The sequence below is a fragment of the Trematomus bernacchii genome, unplaced genomic scaffold (genome assembly GCF_902827165.1).
Source record: "Trematomus bernacchii unplaced genomic scaffold, fTreBer1.1, whole genome shotgun sequence".
Classification (NCBI taxonomy): Eukaryota; Metazoa; Chordata; class Actinopteri; order Perciformes; family Nototheniidae; genus Trematomus; species Trematomus bernacchii.
Window position 1 is genome coordinate 1,467,014 of NW_022987607.1, and position 16,866 is coordinate 1,483,879.

Sequence of the window (16,866 nt, forward strand, 5' to 3'; positions counted from 1 at the left end):
ACCCTAAAAAAGGTTGGTGACCCCTGGTTTAGATACTCTAGTGATATGTGTCCTGTGTGTAAACTTGCTGCTAATGCTTCATTTTTATTAGATCTTATTGCATCTTTTAAATATGTTTAACTCGTGTAATGCCTGAAAACACTTCTGCTGTGACACAATCATTTCCCAGTTTAAGATAAATCATTATTTAAATAAAGTATATCTATTTATCTAATGAGCTAAACCGTCGCTTAGCTTAGCGTTAGCTGCTAACTGAAGAACCCCATTCATTTTTAATGGGAAAAATGCTACGTCATGGTGAATGGCGATGCTAATAAGCTAGTTAGCATATATTTAAAACCATATCTATGGTAAAGGACACCAACACAACAACTCAAACTGTCTAAAGACAACTGGTGTAATAAATAACTAACATAAAGTCAGCTGAGCATTACAACAAATCAACTGTTACTCACCCAGAGCCGAACTGGAATAATAACTGTAGCTGTTAGCCGTTAGACGATAGCTTTTAGACGATAGCTGTTAGACTTTAGCTGTTAGCCGATAGCTTTTAGACTTTAGCTGTTAGCCGATGGCTTTTAGCCTTTATTTAAAGATAATTTGAGACTATTTTTGGCGCACATTTTAAGTTTTTTTGTGAGTTTCTTTCTTCCAAGATTACAGCTGTTGTGTTAAATAAGATAACTTCTGATTCGTGATTAACTGTAAACTAAGCTAACAGGTGTAAATACCTCGGCAGGTGTTTAATCCACTCACCTCTTCTTCCTCTTCTTCCTCTTCTTCTTCCTCCTCTTCCTCTTCCTCTTCTTCTTCTTCTTCTTCTTCTTCTTCTTCTTCTTCTTCTTCTTCTTCTTCTCTCGGGTTTTGGCGAGCAGCAGCGGGACCTTAGCATATATATAGGATATATATACAATATATACAAATACACAATATTGGACACAGACTATAAAGGGCACAACGTTTCATTCACTAATGAAAGTCAAACACATGTTTGTTTCCACTGTTTTGTGTGCCTGTCGCGATAAGCAATTAATTGACTACGATAAATAAAAATGAACTCGATAAATTGCCATTTACATGAGGATGTGACAAGCAGTTTGAAAGGATGTACTTGAATTATTATTATATATTATCATTATGTCAATGGTCTAAAATGGTCATACAACGGTGCCGACAATATTATCGTTTATCGCATTAATTTCCGGGAAAATGTATCCAACAAAATGTATTATCGTGAGAGGCCTTCTATACATGAAACACACACAAACAAATCTACAGACTTACTCAACTGCCAAATATATTAATTAACACACTCTCACTCTCATATACTCTTTGACTCTATTTTGGCCTGGTAGAACAATAAGCAGCAGACTTTTACTTTTTTATCATTTCTACTGGATCTTAGATCTGCGCATGCGCAATGCGGGTCGGGGATTGACCAACCGGCTCCCACTGCTCTGTCTGTTAACGTTAAGAGTGGTGGGGGACAGCTTGAGCAGCTGTCAACTCAACATTGTAAATAACCAACCAAAAACGATCGCCGGTTCATCTTGTTTTTGGCTTGAGAATAGTTTGGGCAGCGTGAGAGCTTGAGTGAAAGCGTGTGTCACACGCCAGATGCGTGAGAGTTGGCAACCCTGGGCTAAGGCTGTAGTGTAATGCTAACTAACGTGCTTGCTACTAGCTAGGTAGCTTACTTGATCCAGCCACTCCTGGTCCTTTCATCAGACGGGAAGCGAAAGAACGAGCAAGACCCATTGCTGGTATGACGTTACCGCAGCATCCTGGCAAGGACAAGAAGATTCGGAGACAGTTTCTTCCCGCGGGCAGTGAGACTGTTAAAAAATTGAACTGTTGAAACAACTTCAAACATTCAACTGCTACTCAGTAGTATGTATCTAATACCTAATATATATATATCATTCCAATAACTTGTATATAGACTCATACTGCACTATTCCACATCATAACTTTATTTCATTTTTATAACTATTATTATTTTTGTATTGCTCTTGCTCTTATTGTTATGTTATGTTATTATGTTGCATTGTTGGAGAAGCCTGTGACATAAGATTTTCAACTGCATAATTACTCTGTAGCTATGTCAGATTGACAATAAAGAACCTTGAACCTTGAACCTTGATAACCTCGTACTAAGCACACAGGCATCTTGTTAAAGTTATCTTAGCTATCTCTTATTTAGTGGAGGAAAACAATGACATCAGTTATTACATCACTTACGCGACTCTGGGATGTGTAGTCTTTCTAGTTGCGTATTTTTTAATAGTGTATTTCAACAGTTTTACGACAAACTCCGACATGGAAATTATGTTTTAAGATTGACAATCATATGTGAACGGGATCGAAAGATAGTTTTCTCTCCATTGACTTAAATACATAATTTTTCCAAAATAAGGTCCCATGGGGCGGAAGTAGATGGGCGGGACTTCCCTCTAGTGTCTAGTTATGTTAAATGTTTGTTTTTCATGTATTGTGTCTTGATGTTACACATGGAGCTGCTGTGATACAAGTCACATTTCAGACTTGATCTGACCATTAAAGTATTATCGTATCGTATGTCTCTCCCAAGTCTCAATCACGTGTGCATCCTTAGCATGAATAACAACCTTTATCTCTTAAATAAAGCAGTCTCTTCCAGGTGGAACTTGTGTTTATCAAATTAAACATTATTTAAACCTCACTTTGACCTGATCTGGAACATATGGTAGGTTATTATAAAGATGCTTAGACTGTATTAGTCCTGTAATCAAATCCCAATTGTTGTTCCTACAGACAAATCAGTGTCTCACAAGTGTCAATCACACGTACATCCTTAGCACGAAATAATGACAGTTTAGCTCATGAATAACGCAGTCAGAAACCATTCTTTTGACCATAAAAAGGGTTTATTTATTTCTGTGGCTGAGCAGTGCCCCTCTATCGGTAGCGGTGCAGCTGCAGGGTGTTGCGTCTCTTCCAGGCGGCGCGGCGGGAGCCTCCGATGGTCAGGTGGAACTTGTGGCCCTTACCCAGGCCGCGGCTCTTCTTCCCTGCAGAGGTCAGGCCACGCATCTCGCGGTGCTTGTGCACGGCCTTCGTGATCCATTGGGTGTCGGGGTTGCGTCTGATGGCCTTGTGGAAGATGTCCACCAGAACAACCTCGAAGAACTTGAAGGTGGAATCCTCTCCCACCCAATAAGAGCTGAGGACTCGCAGACCTCCGCAGTGACGCCCAGCACGCTCCTGGGGAAATAAGAGAGAAATTCAGGGTTAAAGTCAGTCCTCCGTAAGCGTTAATGAGAAGAAGTATCATGGTAGCAGGGCTAAACATCATAAAAGGCCCACTGGCCCGGAAGCACTATTCAGACCCCTCGGGCCAGCGTAAGGCACTTTCCGGCTCGGGCCACTAAAAATATTGGTTTAAAAATGTTAAAAACACAGTAAGACATAAATTCACATTGTCCTGTGGTGTTGGTATTTTGACAAGCAATGTTGTTTAATTTATTAACGCTACAACAGCCGTTTGTAGCACTCCTTCACTACAGACTTTCCCGCCTAACCATTCACCAAAATGTTTTTAAAACCAGCGGTAACCGGCCAAAAAACAATCTTCAAATAAAAGCAAGTCACCGGAGGAGTTAAAGGAGAGTGAGAAGAAGGAGAAAGTTTCAGCGACACTGGCTTGGATCGATGGAGTTGGCTTCAATATGATGATATAAACACGGTCTTTTGTCGGCTCTGTACGTTAATGCCGACCCATGCTGACAAGTAAGTGAAGAGTAGAACAATTGAGGAAAATGAGGAAGAACTGATGTTGTAATACAAGTAGTAATGTTTGTGCATAAATTACTATTGCAACAAATGTGTTAATTTTCTTCATTATTAGAGTCGATTTTTTGGACGAATGCTCTTGGGCCAGTGGTTATACAATGGTGGCCAGTGATCAGGAACATCTACACTTTTCTGTACTAAATACAGTAGGGTTAATACACTGCAGTTTTCACTAACAACTGATTTAACAGCAGACCCTTCCCCTCATCCCGTCCTAACTTGCCTGTATATATTATATGAATGATTATATCAATTATTCAAGATTATAAGTATACGTTTATATTGTATGTTAACATATATTAAGATGTAAACAAAAAAAACAACAAAAAAAAAAGGGAGAAGGGGTCGGATTAAATAAGTGTAAACTTCTTCCGACCCCTTTTCGGACGTGTAATTAGCTAAAGCTTTGTTGTTTATTGTTTATTGATATCAGACAATGATACTACAGATTATTCAATTATTAATTCAATGTTTCGTTTTGTTATTGCATTCATTTGTATAGTACTGCATCACCTTTTGTTTCATTTGTATTTTCTTTGGTTTTACACGCTCGAAATAAATAAATAAACTAAATAAACTAAACTAAATAGTTAAGTGTCACAGTAATTCCTGTAATTGAGCTGGAACGCACCGTACAACAAATTATCTTAGATTTTCCTACAGCAACATGTCAAATGTCTGAAAAACAGCCGTCAAAACAATGTGAGAGTTTGACTTGTGAAAGTGTCATTAGCTCCATATAAAAGCTGCAGTGACATTACATTAATTTAAACTCAGTTTTAGTGTCAGGCACCCATTATTTAAATCAAATCCCACACTGTTGGTGTCACTTTTTAGACAGCTCCATCAACATTATGATTATTCCAATGATATGCAAATAGGTATAGAGAGGCGAAGTCCCTCCCTTTCCTCCATGGGACCTTATTTCTGAAAAAGTATGTATTGAAGTCAATGGAGAGAGAAAGATTATCTTTCGATTCCGTTTGAATTGTGCCACGAATTACACATATGATGTTTGTCAATTTGCACATAATTCAGTTTAAAAGGATGTACAGAAACACTTTCTTGGAAAACTATGAGAATGAAGAGAGGTGATTGAAGATGAGAAATTATTGTATATGTATGTATAAATGTAAATGTAAGTAGGAATAACTTGCATAATGACTTAAAGGACAATCATTGATCAAGTAAGGGGTGGGAATTAATAAGCATTTGCTTCCTCCTACTCCCTTTCGGACACATGATTTTTTTTCTTTTAATTATTATTATTAATATGAAGACTTTTTTTGTTGAATATATAAATATTATCATGAATGTGGATAAATACTGTATTTTAACAATACGGTATTCTGTTTTTTAACAATACGGTATTCTGTTTTTTTACATTTGTTATTTTTTAATCTGTTCGAAATAAAGATTGAAATGAAAAGATAATTTTACAAGTCCAAAAAAAAAAATGTCGTAAAACTGAAGTAACACTTTTTTTGTGTGAAACCGCTCAATGAACTCCATCTCCCGTCTCGCACCACACACCAAGACGGCCGTCACGTTGGCACATTTCACCTCTTTCTTTCAGAATGAGGTGAAAAGTATTAAAAGAGGTGAAAATCACTCCAAGTCTGGGCATGTTGAGAGCTGCACATACACACAAGGGGAGTTAGTCGGTTCCTAAGAGCCAGCATGCGGGACCGGGACTCTGGGATTTGTAGTCTTTCTAGTTGCCTATTTTTCATAGTCTTATATTTCAACAGTTTTACAACAAACTGACTTTTTTGACATGGAAATAATTTTTTAAGATTGACAAACATCATATGTGTAATTCGTGGCACAATTCAAACGGGATCGATAGATACGTTTTCTCTCCCCATTGACTTCAATACATATTTTTTCCGAAATAAGGTCCCATGGGTCGGAAGTAGATGGGCGGGACTTCGCCTCTCTATACTGCACTTCCTTTATACAGAACATGGCCATGGTATTTCTGTTTGGGAGTGTGAGAGCATCTCAAATCAGTGGGAATCTTGAGATAAATTGAGTATTTTGAGTGCCGTGTAGGTAAAATATATCCTAGTAGAAAATGTCCATAGTCAACATCTTCAACCCTTAGCCGTTCAGACCTAAACAAAAATTGATAGCATTAAAGGTCAGATTGAGACCCAGAGCATTATAAAACCAGTGAACACGACTCATTCTCTCGCACTATTTTAGATCTACATGCCTGTAGTTTTGTAATAAATTAGCTTATTTCTTAAGGCATTGTACAAAGCTTTATGGATTTCTAATGCCAATAGTATTTTCTCACCTCAGTAAGCTAGCATACAGTTAGCTACAAGTTGCTGCTTCATGCTACAATAACAGTTTAAATGTGAATGTAAGGTGATTTTCAATCTGAAAGGTTTGTGTGTGATATAATTAGCAAATTTGAATAGTATTCAAGTCCGAAGTTCCCACTTATTAAAGCTAATTGCGTGCTATCTCTTGATCAGGTCTAAAACCACCAGAATCAGGGAGTTTTATTCCACAGGCCAGAAGCCTATGAAACACCTGAACTTTGAAACAACATCCATAGGTTTGCATTTTGCTAATTATTTATCTAATATATCATTCCATCTACTTGTATATAGACTCTTCTTGCACTAGTACTATTTTATTTGTTCACTTCAGTCTGATAAAATGTTCGTACCTCAGCGGTGGACTGCAGGCTGCGGGCGAACTTGATCTGGTTGACTCCGTGATGAACGGGTTTACCGTATGTTGCTCCCTTAGGAACGGGCTTCTTACGACCACCACGACGCACACGGACGCGATACACCACGTAACCTGAGGGAATGAAACAAAGACACAATGAGCAAAGAACCCGTAGATAACAGTGTGAAGAACAGGGGAGTCAAAATCTATTTCATCGTGGGCCACATCAGCATTATGGTTGCACTCAAAGGGCCGGTTGTGACTTTAAGACTATATAAACATACATATGACATTATTGCCTCTGCATTGGATCATTATCGGATAGGGTAATAACTTCATAATGAACTACGTCTGAAAGCAGAAGTCTAGGGCAAATAATTGCAAGTCTCTTCAGTGCGCATGTCACAAAATGAGATGCATTGTGGGACATGTTCAACACTGCATTCAACTACTGATGTCTGTGGGACATTGCGCGCAAGGTAGTGTTCTAATTATTGCACAATAATTTGTTTCATTTTAATTTCTTCCATTCGTCCAGGTTAGAGCTCAGAAACAGCCTCTTTATCATCAAGTAATACAGTTGGCATTGGAAGTTTCATCACCGCCCACCTTCTGGTCAGCTTTACTTCAAGGGAATTTCATTAGGATCACTACTGATGTTTTATCTTGTTCTGTATTTATTTTAATATTATTGTTATGTTTTTCTTCTATACAACCAGCACAGCCCCTAGTTGACCCCCTCCCACACACACTATATCACCCCTTGCTGCTAAACAGGTCTCTCTTGAAAATGAGACCTTGTGTCTCAATGAGATTTTACACCTGTATAAATAAAGGCTAAATAAAAAATACCAACAAACTGTGCAGTATGTGCAATATATAAATGCCGTTAATAACTGTAATATAAACCTGGCTGCTAAATCCTTAGAACTGTTACAAGGTGTGTATTTTGCAAATTGTGTAACTTGCTGCTGTTAAATACCAACCACCTATGTGCAATATATATATAGATGCAGTTAATAACTAATATACACCTGGCTGCTAAATCCTAAGAACTGTTACAGGATGTGTATTTTTTTAAATTATGTAACTTTTTTTATTATATATTTTTTATTATATCATAACTTAGTACTTAAAAAAATATATGCATGTCACATATGTAACATTAAGCTGTCTGTGGCTCTGTCCTGCTGTAACTACGCACATTTAGGTTCTGATTATTGTTCTGTAAAGCACTTCGGATGCTTAGTGCACGAAAGGCGCTTTACAAATAAAGTGTATTATTACACATTTTCTTGTTGCAATAAAGAAATACATGATAGAGGATTGATATAGGACAGCATGCATCCTCCGTTATATCCATGATAACATCAGCCAGTCAAGCTAAGCAACACTTGAAGTTTTTTACAGATACTACAACGTTTTAAAGTTGTGTACCATGAGAGCATGCATGCTACTACTACTTTGACTAGCTGATGCCTTGCTCTTGTACAAAGGAGGGCTTTTAAATACATTTTAAACTTGTGAATCAAAATGGTCATTTCGAAAAGCTACACTGTAGCCATTTTCCATATGACAGAGCTGTGAGTCTTGCAGACACGCAGCAGATGGATGCATTTAACCAAACCATGAAACTGTAGTTTGCATTATTGTTTTTGGTTTGTATGCGTTTCAGCCCCAGCTTCCCTCTCACATAAAATTGCACCTCCTGGTTTTTAGGCTCTTGACAGATATTATGTTCTTTTAAAATATTAACCTCTGATTATTTGTCAGCCTGAAAAGGTGAACATACTGGATTTAGCAGATGAAGCTCCGGGTTAATTTGGGTTTAAAACACACTCACCCTGCTTGGCTTTATAACCGAGTCTGTCTCTTCTTGCACTATTTTATCTGTTTCTTTGTGTTTCTCTGTTGGAAGAGCCTGTGACCTCAGATTTCCATTGACAACACTACACTGTAGCTATGCACAAATGACGGGTTAATATCACACTCACCCTGCTTGGCCTTGTACCCGAGTCTGCGGGCCTTGTCAGGTCTGGTGGGTCGGGGCGCACGGTGCAGGTTGGACAACTGGCGGTACTGCCAGCAACGAACACGCAGCAGGAAGCGCATCACATCGGACTGCTTCTTGCGCCATAACTCCTGCATATACCTATATGCTCCCATGTTGACTTAACTGCAGAAGAGAAACAAGTGATAGTTAGACTTCTTTGCATGTCATTACACATTTGTCATGATGCAGATAAGATGTACATGATAGAGGATTGATATTTGACAGCATGCATCTTCAACTACATATATGATAAGAAGATTGTTGATTTAACTGCAGAAGAGAAACAAGTGTTAGTTCGACTATTTTTATATTTCATTCGTCCAGGTTAGAGCTCAGAAACAGCCTCTTTATCATCAAGTAATACAGTTGGCATAGGAAGTTTCATCACCGCCCACCTCTTTGAATTCCTTTCAGCTTTACTTCAAGGGAATTTCATTAGGATCACTGCTGATGTTTTATTTTGCATTTATTTCAATATTGTTGTTGTGTTTTCTTCTTATTCTCTAAAGCACTTTGGGCTGCTTAGTGCACAAAAGGTGCCATACAAATAAAGTGTATTATTATTATTAATTTAGACATTTTCTTGATGCAATAAAAGAAACACATTATAGGGGAGTAATATAGGACAGCATGCATCTTCAGATGTAGCCATGATAACATAAGTTGAAGCTAAGCAACACTACAAAGTTTTATACCACGAGAGCATGCATGTTACTACTTTGACTAGCTGATGCCTTGCTCATGTACAAAGGAGGGCTTTTTAAATACATTTTAAAACTTGTGAATCAAGTCATAACAGCACATGGTTCAAGACCAGGTGGGAAGAAACCAAGTACATTTACGAATGCACAATTCTATGCTACTTCACTACATTTAACTCCACTTCATTTATTAACAGCTTTAACTACTTTTGACAAAATGTACCTATAAAAAACAAACATTTTTAGTTAGAAAAGAGTCAAAATATTTAACAAAAAGTCCATCACAACTTCGTCTACAACAGTAAAATGCTACTTGATGCACTAATATTATTTAGTAATGTACCATGTATAATAATGATATACACAATAAGCTATTTTTCTGCACTTAACGTTAGGATACATTAAGTTATTTTTACCCATAAATATTACTGAATGTTTTGAATGCAGGACTTTTAATTGTAATAAAGTATTTTTACATTTTTCCACCACCAATAAGACTATGTACATGAGTGGTAACAACTCGGTGTCCACATTGCCATAACACATTTTCATAGTCACTTTAAACCGGCTTTTAAACACATAACAAATGGTACGGCGACCCAGGTGTCAAAACAATTTAAAAACACTGTGAAAATGTGTAAAATCATTAAGGAAAAGGAGTCCATGCTTCTTAGAAAGCTAGCATGCTAATGTTAGCTACGTAGCTCAGTGCTGCTTCACCGGATTGTATGAATTAAGGTAAACTCACAAATACTACAATACAAAAGCAGTTGGGTGTAAAAATGGGTTATAACGCGAAGACATAGTTATATTACACACATATACAGACAGCATGCTATCACATTAGCTTAGCAACGCTGGTCGGCAGTGTAAACCGCTATCAGACTGCAACACAGCACAGCAAAAACAGAGCTAAATCTGTGTTTTTAACAATGTTTTTCAACAAATAATCATGGCTTAAGGATGGTTAGTATGTTGTTAGATATTACCCTAAGCAAAACAGTCAGATGAAGTTAGATTCTTAATGATTTTAATGGATTACGTTTTGTAGAAATTCAGAAAAACTCGCTTACATGATGGCGTACCAGCCGGAAAGAGAGAGGGGAGGTTACCCAGCATGCTTTATGATAAAAGCGGTGACGCACTTCCTCTGTAGTGCTCATGGGAAATGTAGTCTTCTTTAGCTTTTCAGTCTCAACGATAGATAGATAGATAGATAGATAGATAGATAGATAGATAGATAGATAGATAGATAGATAGATAGATAGATAGATAGATAGATAGTAGATAGATAGATAGATAGATAGATAGATAGATAGATAGATAGATAGATAGATAGATAGGTAGGTAGATAGATAGATAGATAGATAGATAGATAGATAGGTAGGTAGGTAGGTAGGTAGGTAGATAGATAGATAGATAGATAGGTAGGTAGATAGATAGATAGATAGATAGATAGGTAGGTAGGTAGGTAGGTAGGTAGGTAGGTAGGTAGGTGATATTGGGCGATATTTAGCGCAAGATGTACACTTCACTTCACACCTCAAGAGCCATATATACATGTTTATTAGCGTCAAAAATGTTGTTGCTATTAAAGGTTTTGCTGCTACCTAAAACTCAGTAAAAGGAGTGTAATGGATGGGATTTCTAACAGGTTTGAGGTCTTTGGTTTTGAAGCTCTTCTCCACTATAGCAGTGAGATCACACACACACATTTAACAAGCAGCACAATTCACACTAGGATAAATCAACATGATAACTGCTGGGATTGAACCACCTCAAAGACAACAGCTCTTCCTCTCAGCCACAGACTGTAATGGGCTGTTGCTCAGAAATGATGAAGTCCAAATCAAGATATAACCGTTTTGTTGTTTGAATGGATTGTTTTTTTTAAATGGGAAAAACACCTGAAGTTTGGTAAAGTTGGAAAGGTACAGAGGCTTAATGCCATTGTTTCTAAACGACATATTAAAGAAACCTGACTCCAGATGGTAGCCTTGTGTTTTCTGAACAGATGTAAACAATTGGACTTCCTGTGATGAGTTTGAACAAATGTGGACTTTGAATCAGGGGATAGCAAGATCGAGTCCCACTGCAGTCAGCATGTCGTTGTGTCCCTGGGCAAGACACTTCACCCCAAACTGCTCCTGTGGGGATTGTAAGTCGCTTTGGATAAAAGCGTCTAACAAATGACATGTAATGTAATGTAATCAAATCCCATTCAAACCCTAATATACGAATGAGCACAGGCAGTAAAATGTTGATGAAAAATATCTGGGTGTATTTGGCGCGAGGAGTAAATATCTCCCAATGTGGTTCAAATCCCCAAAATGGCAAACTCCATTGCATATCTTATAGAAATAAAGAAGCTGTGGTAATTGAAGTGAAATAAATAAAGAGGAAAAACTGAAGTTCGGTTAAGTTAGAAAGATAATGAGGCTTAATTCAAGTTTTTTCTGAAGGACATATTCAGGAAACCTGGATCCAGATGTGCTGGTTTTGGAACATTTGTAAAACATGTACTGTCAGGTGTACAGGTGGGCAGGTAATTGTGGTGTAAAGTACGTAAGTTGGGTAAAGTAAGAAAGAAACAGAGGCTTAAGTCATATTCAGGAAACCTGGCTCCACACGTCCTTGGTATAGCTTTGGGTTTGTCTGGAGCAGATGTGAAAAATTGATGGTAGTATAAGTAGAAATACTTCATTACTGTACTTAAGTAGATTTTTCAGGTATTTGTACTTTCTACTTCTTACACTTTGAACCCAAATACCTGTACTTTCTACTTCTTACATGTTGAACCCAAATACCTGTACTTTCTACTTCTTACATGTTGAACACTAATACCTGTACTTTCTACTTCGTTTCTTGCATTTTGAACACAAATACCTGTACTTTTCTTTCTACTTCTTACATTTTGAACACAAATACCTGTACTTTCTACTTCTTACATGTTGAACACAAATACCTGTACTTTCTACTTCTTACATTTTGAACACAAATACCTGTAACTTTCTACTTCTTAACATTTTGAACACAAATACCTGTACTTTCTACTTCTTACATGTGAACCCAAATACCTGTACTTTCTACTTCTTACATGTTTGAACACTAATACCTGTACTTCTACTTCTTACATGTTGAACTCAAATACCTGTACTTTCTACTTCTTACATGTTGAACACAAATACCTGTACTTTCTACTTTCTTACATTTTGAACACAAATACCTTGTACTTTCTACTTCTTACATTTTGAACACAAATACCTGTCCTTTCTACTTCTTACATGTTGAACACAAATACCTGTACTTTCTACTTCTTACATTTTGAACACAAAATACCTGTACTTTCTACTTCTTACAGTTTGAACACAAATACCTGTACTTTCTACTCCTTACATGTTGAACCCAAATACCTGTACTTTCTACTTCTTACATGTTGAACTCAATACCTGTACTTTCTACTTCTTACATGTTGAACCCAAATACCTGTACTTCTACTTCTCTCATTTTCCAAACAGGCTGGTTCCTTTAGTTGAATGTGTGTTTGGTGGCGTGATCATTATTATTTAGAGTCCATTGCGTGCCTATTGATTTGAACACGATCCGTGTATCCATCATTTCCTGGTCTTTCTCTAAAGAAGATGGGACCAATGAAAACGTTGTCATGTTGCCGTTGTTCAGCATGGAAACATTCATTAGCTAACAATGACATTATTGTATATAAATTCTTGGATCCTTATAGCAAGAGCTTTATGAGCTCAATATAAGTGAGTCAATCAGTGAGTGGGGAAGAAGTATTCATATCCTTTACTTAAGTAGAAGTACGAATACTACATTGTAAGAAAATGTACCGCATTGAAAATTGTACTTGATTAAAAGTATTCAAGTATGATCAGGAAAACATACTTCAAGACGTTATTGTTAACGGCATAATGTCCAAGAGTAACGCTAGTACAGTCAGCGACAGGACTGAAAATGAAGATAACATCGAGGAGGCGAGTCATCAGACCTCCAGCAAGACATCCCGCATCCATGGCCTTACTTGAGGGAGAGGTTTGAAGTTGTGGGCACAAAAAATGATTCGTGGTGAATGCACTAGGCCTACAATCATTTGTTTAGGCCTATGCCAACTTGATGCTCTGCTCACAGATGAGCATACAAAACTGTTAAGATGACCTTGTATGTGTGTATATATTTTTTTCTTTGTGGGGGTCTGCCCCCAAAAAACTGTTTCAAGTCCTGAGAAAGTCAAATAAGACGGTGTGTAAAACTACACTGCCCTGCCAAAAAAAAGTAACCACTTTGATTTAACTGCCAGCAGGTAAGGGCTTTCCACTGGATAATAACTGCAGCGATGTGTTTGAGCTGAATACACGTTTAACCCTAACTGATGCAGTTAGTCACTTCTTTAATGTTTGTTCTTTCTGATGTAAAGTCAAGGTTGTAACTGTTTGCAGTAAAGTCGTGGGGCGCTGAACTGTTCTTTTGAATCTTGATAGATCGTAATTACTTGTCTTTCCAATTTGAAGGAGGGTGAGCAAGCATCTTGAGGAACATTCATCATTAACTCCTCCAAAAATATAGTTTTATTCAATAATTAATGAATATGTGAATCATAACAGTGATTGACAGCTGATAGGAATAAGATCATATTATTCATTCAGACAATCGATGAGACAGTTAATTTACTTATTGCAGCAGTCTTCATAGATTTGGTACCCCTGCTGGTCTAAGAGTGAAACAACTCATTCAGTTAAAATTCATTAAATGATGTCTGCCACCTTTTATATTTATATGTAAGGCTTTACTGATGTGCCACAATAATGTCACCTGTTATTGAGGTCAAATATCAATATTGTTGATTTCCAAGTTAACATTGATATGACTGCGATTAAATCAGCATATACTTCTGCCAGGGGATGCCACCCCTCAATCTCCTGCCACCCCATGAATATTGTTCTAGATCCGCCCCTGGATCATCTCAAAATACGCTTTGCAGAAGACCTCAGCAAAGAAGACAGGGAGGCACGAAGGGCTGTCTGGCCGAAAGTTGAACAAGCAAGCAAGGAAGGCAGGACTGAATTGATGATATTTAAAAAAGGTGTAGAAAATCATTCCTTGATTAACCCCTGGAGCGACCAGTGTGAATATGTAACATTCATGAAAATAAAGGTTAGACAAAAGGACTTCTGTTCACACACATATAAGTTTACATCTGTGTCTTTATTGTTATCATGATAACAAAACAGGTGAACACGCAACATCTCAGCTGCTAAGGACAAGTTGTGCGAGATGCACAAACTGAGGGAAAAGTTTTTGAACACTTCGCATCATTCCACTTCCCCCTCCAGTTGTTGAGTACACAGTCTTCACCTCGTCCCTTGTTGTTTGGTTCTCCTGTATGCCAAAAGAATACTTGGCTGCACACCCATCAGACCACATCCATCTTCCTTCTTGGCGATGTCATGGAGTCCGATCCATGTTGCTCCCTCAGCAGGTCAGAGCTTTTGATCAGGGAATTTGACAAAATCCTCTTCCTCTCTGCTGTGGATAGACACCAGGTTGCCTCCCTGGGACAACACAGTAGAGCTCTGCATCAGCCCAGGTCGTCTCTGTGTTGAAGTACTTGTAGGCAGCGGCCGTTGAAGGAGAACCAGTAGGAGGGACAGGTGTCTTGCTGGAGCTCATCTGAAGAAGACACAGCACCCAGAGCCAGGCCCAACAGGAAGAGGAAACCCAGCATGATGATGATGATGACACCTTCTCTGTCTGTTAAAGTTGTACTGACCCGTTGGAGAGGATGGAGATTGTGAAGTTTCAAGTGACAGGCTGCTTCTTATATATGTGTGGGAATGTGACGTCATTGTCACGTGACGTGATCACATGACCGGTGCCCGATAAAATGTAAGTTATAAAAGTTTTTTCAGGGCAGTTTCAGAAAACCTTTCTCTCTGGCTGCACGGCACGCTCACCGTATATCTCCCTCAAGGTAGGACTCGCGGGTTTAAGGTGGGTTTTATGGTCTTTTCAATGAACCTATGGAAGGGTCTCAGGTCAGTTTGGATAGGGCGAGGGCAAGATACGTTTTCCCATCATGGAGGGAAAACTCTTCCGACATTCAAAGCACGAGACCTGGGGCCTCATTTATAAAGCTTTGCGTAGGATTCACGTGGGAAGGTGGCTTACGTAGGACAAAGCAAATAAATACGCACAGACATTTTCCGATTCATAAAACACAGCGTACCGGCGACTTGCCGGTTTCTCTATTTTAGAAATCACAATCAACTCGAAATGCGGCGCAGCTTTTGCGGGCTTCACGTAACGCCCATCTTTGCCTATAAATAGTCAAAAAAAGCGACCCGTATTAATATTCATCATGAAGAAGATCGCAGGAAATGACGACAGAACAGCTAAAAAAGACATTTCACACCGAGTCAGATTTTGGTTATTTTGGGGAGGTGGAGACAAATCACATTGTTTGGTGGATGCAGTTTGAAACCAGAGTAGCAGCATGGAGGTCGGATCGTCACCATAAATAAAGTGGTCCGAAAAAAGTTAATGACAAACAAAAATACACATAACCTTCCTCAGGCAGTGTGTCAGTGTGTTTGTGCCGGGGACAGGGAGACCCCCCCCCCCCCCCCATGATGAGAAACTGTAAGAAAGTATCGGGGAAATCCCTCCGGAGTGGAGTCATTGACGACTGGATCTGAATTATTAATTTGTATTTGGTGGTTTTGTGTTCCAGCTGTCGATCAGCTGTGCGCAGCGTCTCCACTGCAGCCTGTGCGTCTCAACCCACCCCCGCTCCTCGCAGCAACTCTATATCCACCAGTTAACATGAATAAAACACACGTGTTGTGTTAAATTAGCTGCACAATTTACCACATCGGTGTTCTTAGTTTCCGTACCTCCTGTGTTTTACGAGCGTCTTATCAAGTATTGAAGAACGGCATAAAACATGATTAAACATGATGGTATATAAAACCATGCTCGTATCTATCTAACCTATAGAAAAGCTACACGGCGTCAGTTTAAAGTAATTCTGTCCTTCTGCTTACCGCATCATTTAACGGAATACATTTGTTAACAAGAGAACATCGAGGGGTGATCAATAACATTTCCGTATTTATGTATTTCTCCAATGTGTGTGTGCACTGAGGAGTCTCAAACAGGCGGTTGTTTCATCATTTTAAGATTGGCTTTAATCAAGTTTGCAAAGTAATTCTTCATATATGATAAATGAGAGGTAACATTCTATTGATGGTATTATTTCCACATATTTCTCTCCATTCTTCCTTCGCCCAACGGTGTCGCAGTTTCTCGTCTCTCCCGTTGTTGTGCGTACCGCGTACGGATGGGTCATCTGAATCAATAAAACTGATTTGATTAAAGAAAGGTTTGTACTACAGAGCTGTATTATGATGCATCATATATGTATGTATGTATGTATGTATGTATGTATGTATATATATATATATATATGTGTATATATGTATGTATGTATGTTAATATATATATATGTATATAATATATAATATTATATGTGTATATATATATACACCTATATATATATATATACATATATATCTA

At 38.1% G+C, this 16,866-nt stretch overlaps 1 protein-coding gene across 1 annotated transcript; it reads right to left on the reverse strand.

Annotated features, from left to right (window-relative positions):
* Nucleotides 1-2,884: 2,884 nt before the first annotated feature.
* On the reverse strand, nucleotides 2,885-8,695 carry rpl15 (ribosomal protein L15; the record flags this gene model as incomplete). The annotated part of the gene is given in 3 exon segments (XM_034131116.1): nucleotides 2,885-3,243; nucleotides 6,515-6,651; nucleotides 8,514-8,695. Coding segments are annotated over 3 exon segments (615 nt in total). The 3' UTR covers nucleotides 2,885-2,937.
* Nucleotides 8,696-16,866: the final 8,171 nt, after the last annotated feature.